Source organism: Callorhinus ursinus, unplaced genomic scaffold (assembly GCF_003265705.2).
Source record: "Callorhinus ursinus isolate GAN/ISIS: 27379988/994484 unplaced genomic scaffold, GSC_fseal_2.0 scaffold4, whole genome shotgun sequence".
Taxonomy (NCBI): Eukaryota; Metazoa; Chordata; class Mammalia; order Carnivora; family Otariidae; genus Callorhinus; species Callorhinus ursinus.
The window spans coordinates 39,761,691-39,778,502 of record NW_027397066.1 but is presented as its reverse complement, the minus strand read 5'-3'; the positions used below and the strand labels follow the sequence as shown (position 1 = coordinate 39,778,502).

Here is a 16,812-nt window from a genome sequence, read left to right as displayed (position 1 = left end):
CAACCACCACTCTCTCTACTGCTATGAATTTGACTATTTTAGATTCCACATAGAGTGAGATCATGCAGTATTTGTCTTTCAGTGTCAGAAGGGAGGTTTCTAGCCTTATATTTCTTTTTAGCCAGTCAAGGTGTTTCTGCTTTGTGATTGTGACCAAAGGTAAAGTGACAGACCAAAGACAAAATTCTTGGGTTAGTTTCTCAGGCTGAATTTTATTACTAATATTAAAAATACTAAGAATAAGACTTTAATTGCTCACCACGAGTTACCTCTAAAAGAGGCACTGTGGTTCACAGTTTGGGCTCTGAAGTCAGGATCCTGGTTTTCTGGATTACCAGCCAGATGAGATGGGCAGGTTATGTAGCACAACATTAGGGGGCACCATATGCAGTGTGTTCTGTATGAATGGTGCCTTCTGGAGTTACACAGGAATGGAAGGTCTTGGGATCAGCCTTAGTGTCCTCCTCCATAAAATGTAAATACTTATGCCTTAATGGTAGGATTAACTGAGTTAATGTCTGTAAAGCACATAGTATAGAGTTGGGATAGTGTTTAATAAAGTTAGCCACTGCCATTATTTATAGTGGCAAAAGGAAGGTATAGCAATGACACTGACAGAGTAGTCCATTCACGTAAAATATTCAGAAAAATGCTAGATTAGAGTAATCCCTGCTACACCAAATTTACTTAAGGATCTTCAGTTAATTAGATTGCAAGAAATAAGATTAGTGAAGCATCTTGGCCTCTCTCTATATTTTTTCCTCTATAAAAACACAGTCCTTTGCAAAATGTGTACACCACTTGATGTAGACATGAAGAAATAGATACGCTGTTGTAAGAAAGGAATGTAGGTTCTTTGGATCCAAAGTAATTGACTTTTATTTGATCATTTCAGAATCATTTATTGATGCCTCTGGTACCAAGGTCTCTGTGCTAGACAGAAGTGCTGTGTCTAAGTATTTCTTACCTATTCCATCTTTTGTTTTATTTTAGGTTGTTCATGATGCTAACACACTTTACATTTTTGCACCTAGTGCACAAAGCAGGGACCGGTGGGTGAAGAAGTTAAAAGAAGGTAAAACTCATAATGAAATATTAACTGTACATAATTTTAAGATATAACATTGTTATCACTAGAAGAGAAATATGGCTAATGTATCTTGCATTTTTAATCTTTTAATCTACAATAAGTGTTTCTCTGAGGACCCTCTGCTATCGTGATACATGATGAAGACAACTTCCTTTTTTATAATCTGATTCCTTCTAGTGGTATGCACGTAGTTTCTAAAAAATGTATGCTTCCATTTAATGCCTAAAACATTTAAAGATGAGAAAGCGCTGGGCTTTTATGATAATAGGATTTTATTTTCTAAGAAATGGCCTATGGAGTCAACATTTGGTGTGGATGATGACTTGTGCGTAGAGTGTCTCAATGGGTGATTTGTTCTGCGCAGTCCTCACCTCTTCTTCTGCAGAACAGAATGGGGTGGGCTGACTTGTGTGTTTATCCATCATGGTACAGCAGCAGTCACTTCTGCTAACAAGGATGCTTCATCAAAATAAGAAGGTGGAAGAGAACCATATGGGTTTTCTGAACGCTGGGTTGTATGATGTTATGAAGGTGTTTTCATAATAAACGTAATATATGAGAAATAGAGAATGATTGACAGTGTTACCTACAAAACGTTCTGTCATCTGTTTTATCTCACTAATCATTTGTGTCTATGAATTACAGAAATAAAGAACAACAATAATATTATGATTAAATATCATCCTAAATTTTGGGCAGACGGAAGTTATCAGTGTTGCAGACAAACTGAAAAATTAGCACCTGGATGTGAAAAATATAACCTTTTTGAGAGTAGTAAGTATTTATTTTATTTTATAATTATATTATGTGCAGGATATACAAACTATTGGTATAGTGTGAAAGTGACTTGGTTTTGATTCTGGTGTTGGTTAACTGTAACCTTTACACCTTCTAGCACCGTGTAACTGTAGGGTGGGTGTATTTTGTATGAATAATTATGTTTATTTAGCAGTGGGGCCATCTCATGGAATCAGAAGGTCTGTTTTCAAGAGCTTTTATCACAATATGGAAGCCTGATCAAAATGACTCTGTTAAAAGCATGAGCTTAATGTGGCACCATCAGCAGTTTTTTTCTTTTCAGCTTTATTGAGGTATAATTAGCAAATAAAATTGTAAGATATTTAAAGTGTACAGTGTGATGATTTGGCATCCTGATGGCAAAGGATTCTTCCCATGAAGTTAGTTAAGACATCTATCACCTCACATGTGTACCTTTTGGTGTGTATGTGTGAGAATATTTAAGTTCTACTCTCAGGACATTTCCGTTATACATTACAGTGTTATCAACTAGAGGTACCGCGTTATACATTAGACTCTCAGGCCTTGATTCATCTTAAAAGTGAACGTCTGTGCCCTCTACACCAACATTTCTGTCTCCCTCTCCCCAACACCCATCTCCTGGCAACTACTTTTTCTACTCTCTGATACTATGAGTTTGACTTTTCTTTTAATTTTAAATTCCACATATAAGTGATACCATGTGGTATTTGTCCTTTTTCTGTCTGGCTTATTTCACTTAGTATAATATCCTCCAGGTTCATTCATATTGTTGCACATGGCAGGATTTCCTTCTTTTTAAAGGTGGGATAACATTCCATTATATATACATATCTCACACAGTACATTTTTTTATCAGTTCATCTGTTGATGGACATTTAGGTTGTTTTCATGCCTTGGCTATTGTGAATAATGCTGCTATGAATATGGAAGTGCAGATGTCTCTTCAAGGTACTGCTTTCCTTCCCTTTGCGTATATACCCAGAAGTGGGATTGCTGAGTCATATGGTAGTTCTATTTTTAATTTCCTGAGGAACCTCCATATTGTGTTCTAGCAACAGTGCACGAGGCTTTTCTCCACACCCTCCCAAGCATTTGTTACCTTTTCTGTTTTTGATCATAGTCATTTTGACAGTTATGAGGTGATATCTCATTGTGGTTTTGATTTGCATTTCCCTGATGATGAGTGATGTTGAGCACTTCTTAATGTACCTGTTGGCCATCTGACTGTCTTCTTTGGAAAAATGTTCAGGTCCTTTGCAACATTTTTGAGTTATTTGAGTTTTTTGGCTTTTGAGTTATAGGAGTTCCTTGTATATTTTGGATATTAACCCCTTATCAGATATGTGATTTGTGAGTGTTTTCTCCTCTTCTGTGGACCGCCTTTCCATTTTGTTGATGGTTTCCTTCGCCGAGTGTAAGCTTTTTAGTTAGTCGTAGTCTCACTTGTTTACCAAGAATAAGACATGGCCCCAATCCCTCTGGCATTTTTAGTCTGCTCAGGAAGGCAGACAACAAACCAGCTTCGATAGCATTTTAAATTCTTCTCTGAAATACTGATATAAGCAACATGCACCAGAATGAGAGAGTCCGAGTGGATTTCTCATCTTTGTGTTTTCACTTTTTGTTAAAACTCTCAATCATTGGAAGATGGCATTTTGACCTATTTTTTGTCATTTTCAGGTATAAAAAAAGCATTACCTCCAGCACCAGAAACAAAGAAGGTAGGTGGTCTTTACCTTTTAGAAATATTTACAGTTTTAATAAGTAAGTTTATATTCATTCATATGATTCTGTCCCCCTTCCCTACCATATCATATCAGAAACCAATATGCTAAGGATTTTTTGATTTTCTTTTGTATCAAATAATATTAATTTAATTATATCAGATTATCACTGGGGTCCTCTCTTCCATCTGGCATTTTGCTTATATTTTGGCTTCAAGAATTGTAGAAAAGGTATGGGACTTTGAAGGAATAGTTCAGTCTTACGACCACAGTATTATGTCAAAAAAGTGAATTCGGTGATTTAATGATATGCCTTTAAAGAGTGGGGTATGGTTGGAAACACATGTACTTGGGACTCAGATAGTACCCCATGCAATGTGAATCTGGTACAAGTGACTTTGGGTGGATTACTTAAACCATTGTTTCCTCAGTTGTAAAATGGGAATTATATACTCTATTTCATAGAATCAGTATTAAGAATAAATGAAAAAAAAGTGTGTTAGGTACTAGGTGCATGCCTTGCACATAGTAGGCACAAAGAAGTGCAAAATGCTCTGATTGAGAGGAGACCTGATAAAAGACTCACTCTCTAATGTGTCTTTTCCCCTTTGCAGGCCACTGGAATGGTGGGTCCACCTTTAGTCCTTTGGTTTCTACTCACATAACCCTGGAAGGCTAGCCCTGACATCGAGCAGAGGCTCTTTGATGTTTAAATAGGGTTTTTGCAGGGCGCCTGGGTGGCTCAGTTGGTTAGGCAACTGCCTTCGGCTCAGGTCATGATCCTGGAGTCCCGGGATTGAGTCCCACATCAGGATCCCTGCTGAGCAGGGAGTCTGCTTCTCCCTCTGACCCTCCCCCCTCTCGTGCTCTCTATCTCTCATTCTCTCTCTCTCAAATAAATAAATAAAATCTTTAAAAAAAAAATAAAGAGGGTTTTTGCTCATGCCCTATATTCTGAAACCCCTGAGAAGTCCAGTAGCACCAATATCATCAAAGTCACGGGAGGGTTCCCCAGATTGTATTAGGTAGACTTGAGGTTTCTGCTTTATTCTCTGGTGCTGTGTGAGTCATTTAGTGTTTTGCTTCACATCCAGTTTCAAACAGAATGACTACATTTTCATATGTTGTCTCCTTTTCTTAGCGAAGGCCTCCCCCACCAATTCCACCTGAAGAAGAAGACAATAGTGAAGAAATCGTTGTAGCCATGTATGATTTCCAAGCAACAGAGCCGCATGATCTCAGATTAGAGAGAGGCCAAGAGTATATTATATTAGAAAAGAATGATGTTCATTGGTGGAGAGCAAGAGATAAATACGGGTAAGTATTCCCTCTGTGTATGACACACAGCGGGTGGGTGGGAGTTATGGGCTGAGTGCTGAGTCTAACTATTATGTAATGAGACTAGTTCAGTCAACAGTAAATGAAAGTACACATTATTACTTTGCAGTAACACAATGTATTCTTAGTAATGACTCAATAAATGCAAATGGATCAACCACTTCTTTCCAGAAATTAGAATGCATTACATTGGTCTCTTTCTCATTCATTGTATGTTTAATTAGATTATTTTGATCTTGGGAGAATGACATTTTAGGTTTTTTTCCCCAAGGTAAGTGAGCTTACATTTTTCTAAGAGAGAGAGAGAATGTGTGTGTGTGTGTGTGTGTGTGCACGCGCGCATGCGCGCACGCGTGTGCACACATATGTGCATGTGTGTGTATATATATATATAAAATACATGTATAAAATACATATATACACATAAATGCAAGAATTTTTAAAATGGGGTGCCTGGGTGGCTCAGTTTTGTTAAGCATCTGACTCCCGGTTTTGGCTCAAATCATGATCTCAGGGTTGTGGGATCAAGCCCTGTGTTGGGATCTGCACTCAGTATGGAGAGTGAGATTCTTTCCCCTTTCTCCACCTCTGCCCTCCCTCCCACCCCCCACTAGCGTGCGAATGCTCTTTCTCTCTCTCAAATAAATAAATAAAATCTAAAAAAAAGAAAGAAATTTAAAAACAAGCATTATTTAGACAAGATAATTTTGGATTTAAAGGACCAGTCCTTTCAACTTTAATATTATTTGGTAAATGATTAGTAAATATGGATAAACGTAGGGGATGAGTATCTTTTAGGCTTCATTAAAGAAACTGTATACTGTGTTTACCTCTGAAATATAATCCTGTTTATATTCTGCATTCCTGTAGATAAAAAGGAGAGGACTTTTTGTCCTGGCCAGAGCATACCTTCCCTCCAAATCTGCTTTCTCACCTCCTTGCCTCCTTGGATGTGAAGCAAAACACTAAATACATCTCCCAGTTCCAATTCTCTATTCCTCAGTTCACTTCTGGACTGATTTACCAATCCTCCCAATTTTTTTTTTTTTTAGAGTATTTAAAAGTAAATTCAAATCATTCTGTCATTTTACCCCTGAATCTAACTACTAACAACTGCTATGTCATTATCATACTTAATAATAATTAAAAAAATACGACCTGTAGACTTTACCCTAACATTGTCAGGACTGGAGGAAGAGTATAAATGAAAGCCCACATATCATTTATCTAAATATTTTGAAGCCCTAAGTCAAGCTGACAAACTGGTAAATAAAATAACATTTATCCTCTAACTTAACAAACGTACCTTCAAAATGACAAGGAAGCAAGGTTTGAATGAAGTCCCATGCCAGAATGTGACAGTGCATGGAGGGCTGGCTCTCTGGGGTCCTCTCTTTCCCTTCTACCCTAGCTCCATCCCACATGCACCATGTGGATTTCCCAGCCATACGGACAAGCTCTGTCCACATCGCTTGCAGAAGCCACTTCCCAACTTGGCCACCCCTTGGACTTGGGCTAGAAGGAGTTGTACGTAACCAGCATGATTTGCTTTTCAGAGTATAAGGTGGAAAGGTCTGTGTTGGCCTTAGCCACGGACAGAGAATTTTGGGGTCCTAGTTATCCAGGTGATGGTCTAGAAGAGGGCTGAGGGAACACGGACTTTAGCATGCTCTTGAAAGTGTGAGGTCAATGGTAGGGGCTCCTCTGGTCTAAGGATGGTACCAATTACATAATTCTGTTTTCCTCTGATTAGCTCTAAGATGTATTTATGCAATTTAATTAAGATTAAAATAAGGTCCAGATATTGCATTTTGACTTGGTTGATATGTCTCTTATTCTACAACAGTCCCCATCCTTCTTTTTTTTTTTTCCAAGTTTGATTTATTGATGAAACCAGATCATTTACCCTACGAAATGATCCATAATCTAGATTAAGCTAATTGCTTTCACATGGTATCATTTAATAGGTCTCCGAGTCCTATATTTCCTGTAAATTGTAGTCTAGGGTCTTGATCACATTAGAAATTGATATCTGGTTGTCCCACTTCTAATGATGTGAAGACTGCTCACTGGTCCAGGTGATGATAAAGTTTTTCATCAGGGTTTCACCTAATGATTTTGGCATTCATTAGTGATTACTGCTTGGATCCATTATTTCATTAGGGATTGTAAAATGGTGATTTTTCTAACTCTGCATTCTGTCTGTATTTATTCTCTAGAGAAGAACTATCTCATCAATCAGTTCATTTGGTTTGTACAGCAAAGGCAAGAGAAATGTTTGATTTTTTTCTTTTACCAATTTTCAGAATGATGGGTTGATGACTGAGCCTCCTCACCTTATCAGTGATAACAGTGGTAACCAATAATTGTTTTAAGGGTTGTTATGGATGCATATTGCAACCATTGCAGTCATTATTCTTTTTGATTGAATTGACCCATCTTAGGTCAGTGGTAGCTGGTTTGGGACCTCTTTAATCTTTCTTAGTTTCCTTGCTTTCTGGGTAAAATAAGACAGCTCAAGTTCATCTGGTATTTTTTCCTAGCCAAACCTTCAGTGTGCCATTTTTCCAAGGAATGCTTGCTCCTTTTAGTGAGATAGTGTTTGGACAACAATTGGGGTGCTAGGATTCTAATTACTCCTAGAGTGTCTTTGTTTCTGGGCCTTTCTCAGTGCAGCAGAGCTACATATATGTACTGTGTGTGTGTGTGTGTGTGTGTGTATTATGAGTTCCTACTAATAGTTCAAATTCAAATTTAAGATTACAAGGATTTTACTCAATTTTTAAAATTTTATACACATGTCTTTTATTTTACACTAAAATCTTGACTCCTACCAAGATTCTACCTATTATGATTGTTTCCTTTTTTATTTAAAAAATTTTTAAGTTTCACTGAAGTATGATTGACAAATAAAAAATTACATATATTTAAGGTGTATACCATGATGTTTTGATGTATGTATGCATTTTGAAATGATTTCCAAATCAAATGAAAAGAGCGCTCATTTGACATAGTTTCCTTTTTGTTTGTGGGCATTTGAGATTTTCTCTAGCAAACTTCAAGTATGAGGGCTTCTTCAATGGTAATGTGTGTAAGAGTCATCTGGGGTAAAACTGAAGTTTCCTTGGCCTCACATAGGCCTTCTCATTCAGTTCTCTTGGGGTATGATCCACGAATTCACCTTTTTAGCAAATGTCCCAGATGATGCTGATGTAGAGGTCAGGGATTACCTTCTGTGAAACAGTACTCTACACAGATGTTGGAGTATTGGCAAGATGGGTATTTTTATCTGACACTTTAACTTTTCTGAAATCGTGATTTCTTTCAAACATCCCAAGAAATTGTGAATTCAAGAGAAGCATCGTGGAATATTAGGAAGGGCTCTGAACCTATCATAAAGTCAGATTTTAAGTTCTGGCCCTGTTACTGGCTAGCTTTGGGACCTGGAGAAAGTCCCTTAATCTTTCCAAGCCTTGGTTTCCCCACCAGGAAGTGGGAACACTTGTGCCTGCCTATCTCAGAGTTTTAGAGAAGGTCAAATGAGGAAGTAGTTTGTAAAGCATCAAATGCTATAGATATATTGAATTATTGGGGGTTGACTAGTTTTTCTTAAAGCTTTAGGTAATATATAGTGCTTAATATTTCCACAAAGGCAGTAATTTTTCTTTTAATAACCTCTCAGTAAAATAATTTCTGTTTACCTATTTTCCTTCTTTCCAGGAGTGAAGGTTATATCCCAAGTAATTATGTAACGGGAAAGAAATCAAACAACTTAGACCAATATGAGTAAGTAAATGACTATTTTATGAATGTGGAGAACCAAAAAATGTTTTCATTTTCCTAATTATGTAAGACATTTTGGAGATTAATGGGTATCTTTCATTAACTCAGTTGTCTAGAGTGGTAAAAGATGTTGTGAGAATTAGTTTCTATAGTACACATTACCTGAAGGTACTATGTATGAATGGAATAACACAGGCAAATACAACTGAACTGATTCTAAACAAATCACAGCTTAGCTGACTTTGAAATACAGATTATTGTTCATTCATTCAAGAAATCAGAATACAGTTTCTGAGAGTGGCCTTTAAAAAAACATGTTTGTGCGTGCCTGGGTGGCTCAGTCGGTTAAGCATTTCCCTTTGGCTCAGGTCATGATCCCAGGGTCCTGGGGTCGTACCCCACATCAGGCTCCCTGCTCAGTGGGGAGCCTGCTTCTCCCTCTCCTTCTGCCACTCCCCCTGCTTGTGTGCTCTCTCTCTCTCTCTCTCTCAAATAATTAAAAATCTTTAAAAAAATGAAAAAAAAAGTAAAAAAACAGATTTGTGGGGCACCTCGCTGAATGTCAGTAGAACATGTGACCCTTGATCTTGGCATTATAAGTTTGAGCCCTGCATTGGGTATAGAGATTACTTAAAAACAAAATCTTAAAGTTTGTTTCTTTTTTCTAGCTATAATAGCAATATATGATTGCTGTTTTAAAATTGTTTGAAAATATGAAAAATGCTAATAAGAATAATTACTCATAAATCAACTAGAGTTGACCTCTTAATATTAGCATTTCTTTTTTTTTTTAATTTTATTTATTTATTTGACAGAGAGAGACACAGCAAGAGGGGGAACACAAGCAGGGGGAGCGGGAGAGGGAGAAGCAGGGAGCCCGATGCGGGGCTCGATCCCAGGACCCTGGGACCACGACCTGAGCCGAAGGCACTTAATGGCTGAGCCACCCAGGTGCCCCAACATTAGCATTTCATTTCAATTTTTTTTTTACTATTTTTAAAGGAATAGAATCATGCTGTGTATGTGTTATATCCTCTTTATTCTACTTCACAGTGTATTGTGAGTTTTCCTCATACCATTAGATATTCTTCAAAAACATTTTCATAACTGCATTATATTTCATTCAGTCATAAATTCATCAAATATTTACTGAGAGCTTAGCATGTGTGAGGCACTGTGCTAGGCCTTAGCAGGTACAACCAGGCACGTGGCACACGGATATACAATAATTTACATAACCATTTTCTTATTTGTACAGCATTGTGGTGTTTAGCATCTTTGCTATATAATAGTAACTGAGATAACCTCTTTCTGCTTATTGTCATAAACTAGATCTCTAAAAATTTACGGACTGGGCTAAAGGCTAGTTACGAACTTATTACGACTCCTAATGCATGCTGTCAAATTGCTTTCCAGAGAAGGCAATGGGCGTACTATTTTTATGCCCACTAGCAGTGCGTGGCCAGGTTTTAATGAGAGGCTCACTTATACCAAATAGACTTTTGTGATTCTGAGGTGGTCATTCTGATGCTTCATTCACTTATTTAAAGGCACCACCACCATACATACCTCAATATCGTAAAAGCCATCTATAAAAAACCCACAGTGAATATCATTCTCAATGGGGAAAAACTGAGAGCTTTCCCCCTAAGGTCAGGAACATGGCAGGGATGTCCACTGTCACCACTGCTATTCAACATGGTACTAGAAGTCCTAGCCTCAGCAATCAGACAACAAAAAGAAATAAAAGGCATCTGAATCAACAAAGAAGAAGTCAAACTCTCACTCTTTGCAGATGATATGATATTTTATGTGGAAAACCCAAAAGACTCTACCCCAAAACTGCTAGAACTCATATAGGAATTCAGTAAAGTGGCAGGATATAAAATCAATCCACAAAAATCAGTGGCATTTCTATACACCAACAAGACAGAAGAAAGAGAAATTAAGGAGTTGATCCCATTTACGACTGCACCCAAAACCATAAGATACCTAGGAATAAATCTAACCAAAGAGGCAAAGGATCTGTACTCAGAAAACTATAGAATACTCATGAAGGAAATTGAGGAAGACACAAAGAAATGGAAAAACGTTCCATGCTCTAGACTGGAAGAACAAATATTGTGAAGATGTCAGTGTTACCTAGAGCAATCTACACATTTAATGCAATCCCCATCAAAATACCATCCACTTTTCTCAAAGAAATGGAATAATCCTAAAATTTGTATGGAACCAGAAAAGACCCCGAATAGCCAGAGGAATGTTGAAAAAAAAAAAAGCAAAGTTGGTGGTATCACAATTCCGGACTTCCAGCTCTATTACAAAGCTGTCATCATCCAAGCCAGTATGGTACTGGCACAAAAACAGACACATAGATCAATGGAACAGAATAGAGAGCCCAGAAATGGACCCTCAACTCTATGGTCAACGAATCTTCAACAAAGCAGGAAAGAATGTCCAATGGAAAAAAGACAGTCTCTTCAACAAATGGTGTTGGGAAAATTGGACAGCCACATGCAGAAGAATGAAACTGGACCATTTCCTCACACCACACACAAAAATAGACTCAAAATGGATGAAAGACCTAAATGTGAGACAGGAATCCATCAAAATCTTAAAGGAGAGCACAGGCAGCAACCTCTTTGACCTCAGCCGCAGCAGCTTCTTCCTAGACACATTGCCAAAGGCAAGGGAAGCCAGGGTAAAGATGAACTATGGGGACTCCATCAAGATAAAAGTCTTTTGCCCAGCAAAGGAAACAGTCAACAAAACCAAAATCTAACTGACAGAATGGAAAATATTTGCAAATGACATATCAAATAAAAGGCTATGATCAAAATCTATAAATAACTTATCAAATTCAGCACCAAAGAACAAAAAATCCAATCAAGAAATGGGCAGAAGGTATGAACAGACATTTCTGCAAAGAAGACATCCAGATGGCCAACAGACACATGAAAAAGTGCTTAACATCCCTCGGCATCAGGGAAATACTAATCAAAACCTCAATGAGATACCACCTCACACCAGTCAGATGGCTAAAATTAACAAGTCAGGAAATGACAGATGTTGGCAAGGATGCGGAGAAAGGGGAACCCTCCTACACTGTTGGTGGGAATGCAAGCTGGTGCAGCCACTCTGGAAAACAGTATGGAGCTTCCTCAAACAGTTGAAAATAGAGCTTCCCTACAACCCAGCAATTGCACTACTGGGTATTTACCCCAAAGATACAAAAGTAGTGATCCGAAGGGGTACATGCACCCCAGTATTTGTAGCAGCAATGTCCACAATAGCCAAACTATGGAAAGAACCTAGATGTCCATCAACAGATGAATGGATAAAGAAGATGTGGTATATATATACAATGGAATATTATGCAGCCATCAAAATATGAAATCTTGCCATTTGCAATGATGTGGATGGAACTAGAGGGTATTATGCTAAGCAAAATAAGTCAGTCAGAGAAAGATAATTAGCATATTATCTCACTGATATGTGGAATTTGAGAAACAAAGCAGAGGATCATAGGAGAAGGGAGGGAAAAATGAAACGATGAAAGCAGAGAGGGAAACAAACCATAAGAGACTCTTAATCTCAGGAAACAAACTGAGGGTTGCTGGAGTGGAGGTGGGTGGGAGGGATGGGGTGGCTGGGTGATGGACATTGGGGAGGGTATGTGCTATGGTGAGCACTGTGAATTGTGTAAGACTGATGAATCACAGACCTGTACCCCTGAAACAATATATTATATGTTAATAAAAAGAAAAAAGAAAAAAAATAATAAAACACCACCACCACCACCAAGAAAAAGCTGTCTCCTCTGTCCATATCACTTTCTGTAATGTAAGTATCCCTTAAGATCTAGAAAAAGATTAATAGCACTCAGGGATGTGACTTCCTGAAAGTTGTTTTAGAAATAGCTAAGGGTATACAAAATATGTAAGATAAATAGTGTTTCTGTTCTTAAATAAATTTTAGGAAAATATAGCAAAATCCTTAGAATTAGAGAAGGTGCTTAACAGTGAAAACTTGTACCCAATTTTAAAGTGATCTGACTGAGACCTAACTGATGATTTGGGAAGGGCTGTGCTTGGAAACCAGATAATCCTCATCTAACTATGAGAACTCCCCTGACTCATGGGATTACGAATGAGGATTTTATAAAGGCTATGATTCATTGCCATGAGTTTTTTGGATTTATCTTAGTTCAGAAATTTCCTCTCTTGCAAGGGACCCTCCTCCTCCTCTGTGTGACTCAGGGAATTTGCTGTGTATGGTTTCTGGCATGGGAATCCCCCAGTCCTCTGCCCAGGCTCAGAAATTCCACATGGCATGGACCATGCCTAGCTCAAAGAGAAAGATGAAACCTCTTCTCCATGTAGACCATCAGAGATCCCCCTCTCCTCCCAGTCTTCCCAGGCCAAGATTTGTCTCGTTCTTTGCTACAGCCCATGCTGGAACACATCTTAAATGTCCCCAGGGTTAAAAAGCGTTTTGCCAGCTATTGAATCGAGAGTTCTCCTGCTGTTTGTTTGGGCGTAGGAGTCCCTGGCAATGGACTGTCCACAGGGCTGGACTCCGGATTGCCATGCCCGAGGCTCCCAGGGCTATCAGAACCTGGTTCTGACCTCCACACCCAGGTAACAGTTGGAGGCAGAGAGGGTCAAAGGAGCTGCTGCAGGAAAGAAAGTGGGATCATGGTGTTGGTCAGGACACGTTCTTGATGGAAAGATGTTAAAGGAAGGAGGGGACCGACATGAAAGGGCCCTTAGAACAGGGCAAAGTCTAGGATAAGGCTTTTAAGTGGGTGGCTCAGGAGGAAAGGGTCAAATTAGAGAACCAGCAAAGATTTAGAGCTGGTTGGTTGGTTTCTGTTTTTCCTCCATTTATACTGGTTGTCTTCCCCTTGGTGATTTACTCAACCCATCCTCCCCAAGAAGCTTGGCCCGCATCTGAACTTTCCAGAAAAGCCTGAGTATCCCCATCTCTCCTTTTCTTCTCTGTTCAGACACTGCTATGAAGTCCTGCTCCTCTGTAGTGTTTTGAAATGACTAGCCAGTCTGAAAACCTCATTCCCATCGGGTTTTGATAATCTAAAGACAGACTGACCAGTTACTTGCAAATCCCAGGCCATTCTTTTTAGATGTAGAGTGTGTTCCTTCATCCAGGGCAGCTAACTAACCTCCTATTCACAGAGGTGTGTCTGTGGCAGGCTAGGAGAGATGTCTGGGGGCTGGCATCTGCACCCGCGCTCCTGCTCACCATGGGGGCTCCTTCATGATCGCCAGTGTGTAGCGTTCTTCCTGCCAGGATGGAATGCAGCCGAGGTACCCCTGTCTTTCCCTTCTTCCCTGGTGAGAAGTACCACAGAAGAGGGAGGGAAGCCACAATGGACCATTGGGAAATACTTACCACGAAGTGGTTCATCTGTTTGTTCATCACTCCTTCCTCCTTCCCTTCCTTCAACATACTCTTAAAGGTCTGAGCTTACATCCTAGGGAGGGAAAATATCCTTTCTGGGGAATCTGCAAATGCTATAAAAATGACTGCTTAGGGCAGGATTTCAAAAAGCCTGCCTGCCCTTTGTGCCATGGATTCCTTTTCTTTCTTATTTCCTTTTTCCCTTCCCAGGAACTGGGAATATACTAGATGAGTAAAGAACCTCTTTCTCTCTCTGAATATCTTAAAGTTAATTTCCTCTAGAGGCAGCCTTACTGATTTCTTACATCTGAACGTGAGACTAAACCTCCAATGCTTACTCCTGCTGAGAAGATATGGGGTTGGGTCTTTGTTATTTATAAAGAGATTTTTTTTTTCCTTAATCTTTCAGGTCCTGCTGGTTTATAATACACCACAAGAGCTCCAGTTGCCTTTCCTTAATTAATTTTTATGACTTTTTTGGCATTCTGACAAATGTTTCTTGTTATCGGTGGAGAAGCTTAGGGACAGAATCCATTCGGTTCTCCTCATTTATTGTATCTCTCTTTTTTTATTCAGAAATTGATTGATTACAACCAACTGCACTTTTGTTAAACTTGGTCTCAGTTCATAAAGTGGGGTCCTCCGCAATGAGATCTTCATGCCCATAATTCTGGTTAATCACCCCAGTCTCCAAATAAAATAGCAGTCACTGTATTGAGGTTGTAGTTTGGCTGCTACAAGTACGTAAAAGAATCTAGACCCAAAAAAGATCTTGTTAATTGTATTTTGGTCATTGTATTTTTCCCTTCCTCCATCAGAGAAGGCCTTTATGTTTGCTTGTCTCAGGGTGCTTGCTGGGTCAAAAGTAGGTGCCAAGTTCTTTTATAGAAGACTGAACCTGTGTTAGGAATTTAAAATGTCCAGGGGGGCCAGTCTGGTTTCATAACGTTGTAAGCCTCACGAAATATGACTGTGGTGGAGGGTTTTTTGCTCACTAAAGGGCATCTGGAACAAACAGACCAAAACAAACAACAACAAAAAGTTTAAAACAGAAGGCCAAAGAAAACAGTCTGAGTTCATGTTCTTTGGCCAACTTAAAATCTCATGAAAAGATTGGGCTGGAGAAGCAGGGAGAGGGCGGAGTATTTCTGAGGATGAGGTGGGAGATGGCAGTTTCCATCTTTCCTTGGGAAAGATTTCCCAAGGATTAAGAAGGGCACTGATCTGCAGGGGCTCGGGTTTGTTGTACAGCGTGGTGGCAGGACCAGGTGGGGGGGGGGCAGGTGCTTCTATGTGGCTATGGTGGAATCCCTACAGTAGAGCCTCAGGTGACCGCCAGGCGTTGTCTAGAAGACCCAGGAAGCCTACTCTTCTATTTTGCTCTGTTTCTTTGACACTTCGCACCTTTGTGAAATTCAATGGGGGAGCCTCCATAATGACTTGAGATGAAATCTACAGCCTATTGGTGGGATGGGGACTTGGGGTAAGATTTAATTTGAATTAAATACAATAATGAAAGTTGGGTGATGTTTCCTACGTGTTTGAATTTGTGGAGTAAAATTCATTCTTGCTATTATTACAATAGTGAAAATTTGGAAATGATTTTTATGTTAAATAATGAAGAATAGCTTAAATAAATTATGGCATGTCCATACCATGATGCACAGAACTAGATTGCTTTGCAAAGATGTCCGTCATATGCTGTTATGTAAAAAAATTCTGGTTATGATATAGCAGGTATAGTTTGATCCCACTTTAATAAAAAAATATGAATGTTGGCATATGTGCATATCATCAAAAAAATGTGGGTAGAGGGGCGCCTGGGTGGCTCAGTCCATAAGCATCTGCCTTCGGCTCGGGTCATGATCCCAGGGTCCTGGGATCGAGTCCTGCATCGGGCTCCCTGCTCCGCGGGAAGCCTTTTCCCTCTCCCCCACTTGTGTTCCCTCTCGCACTGTGTCTCTCTCTGTCAAATAAATAAATAAAATCTTTAAAAGAATATGTGGGTAGAAAAAGTCTGAAAGTATATATATCCGAATGTTACTAGTGGTTGCCTGTATTACTGAGATTATGAGTCATGTCTTATTCCTATTAATTTTATTTGTTATTGATGGGCAGTATTACCTTAATGCTAAAAAGAATAAAAAATAATTTAAAACACTGGAGGCCTTAAAGGTACTTCTTTTTCTGTTCAGGTGGTATTGCAGAAATATGAATAGAAGCAAAGCAGAGCAGCTCCTCAGAAGTGAAGTAAGTATTTGTACTTGTTTTGTGGGTTTGGTTTCAGCACAAATTAATTGTAACAGATCTCTGAGAAGTGATTTCACATACCCGTTTCTAAAGCCTCAAAAATACTGTGATATAAGTGGTTCTTTTTAATCATATAAAATTGAGGATCGGCATAGTATCAGTTTCCTGGGGCCGCCACAACAAGATACCACGCACTGAGTGTCTTAAGCAACAGAAATGTATTGTCGCGTGGTTCTAGAGTTAAGAGTCTGAAATCAGGATGCCAGCAGGGTTGGCTCCTTCTGAGGACTGTGAGGGAGGGGGAGGGATCTGTCCTAGGCGTCCTGCCTTTTTTTCCCTCCATGTACCTCTGTCTCTGTGTCCAGATTTCCCTTTCATATAAGAATTCCATCATTAGATTAGGGCCAGCCTACTGATCGCATTTCA

The 16,812-nt window shown here is 39.1% G+C and overlaps 1 protein-coding gene across 4 annotated transcripts in view; it reads left to right on the top strand.

The window, feature by feature from the left end:
• The window catches only part of TEC (tec protein tyrosine kinase), a 143,002-nt gene that overhangs the window by 107,345 nt on the left and 18,845 nt on the right, over positions 1-16,812 (top strand). For 2 of the 4 annotated variants that reach the window (XM_025886920.2, XM_025886918.2), the window contains 6 exons: positions 994-1,075; positions 1,736-1,864; positions 3,551-3,591; positions 4,736-4,911; positions 8,653-8,718; positions 16,332-16,386. In XM_025886920.2, the coding sequence (XP_025742705.1) occupies positions 994-1,075; positions 1,736-1,864; positions 3,551-3,591; positions 4,736-4,911; positions 8,653-8,718; positions 16,332-16,386 (549 nt within the window). The remainder of the gene's footprint in view (positions 1-993; positions 1,076-1,735; positions 1,865-3,550; positions 3,592-4,735; positions 4,912-8,652; positions 8,719-16,331; positions 16,387-16,812) is intronic. The other 2 variants (XM_073891632.1, XM_073891633.1) reach the window with 2 other exon arrangements.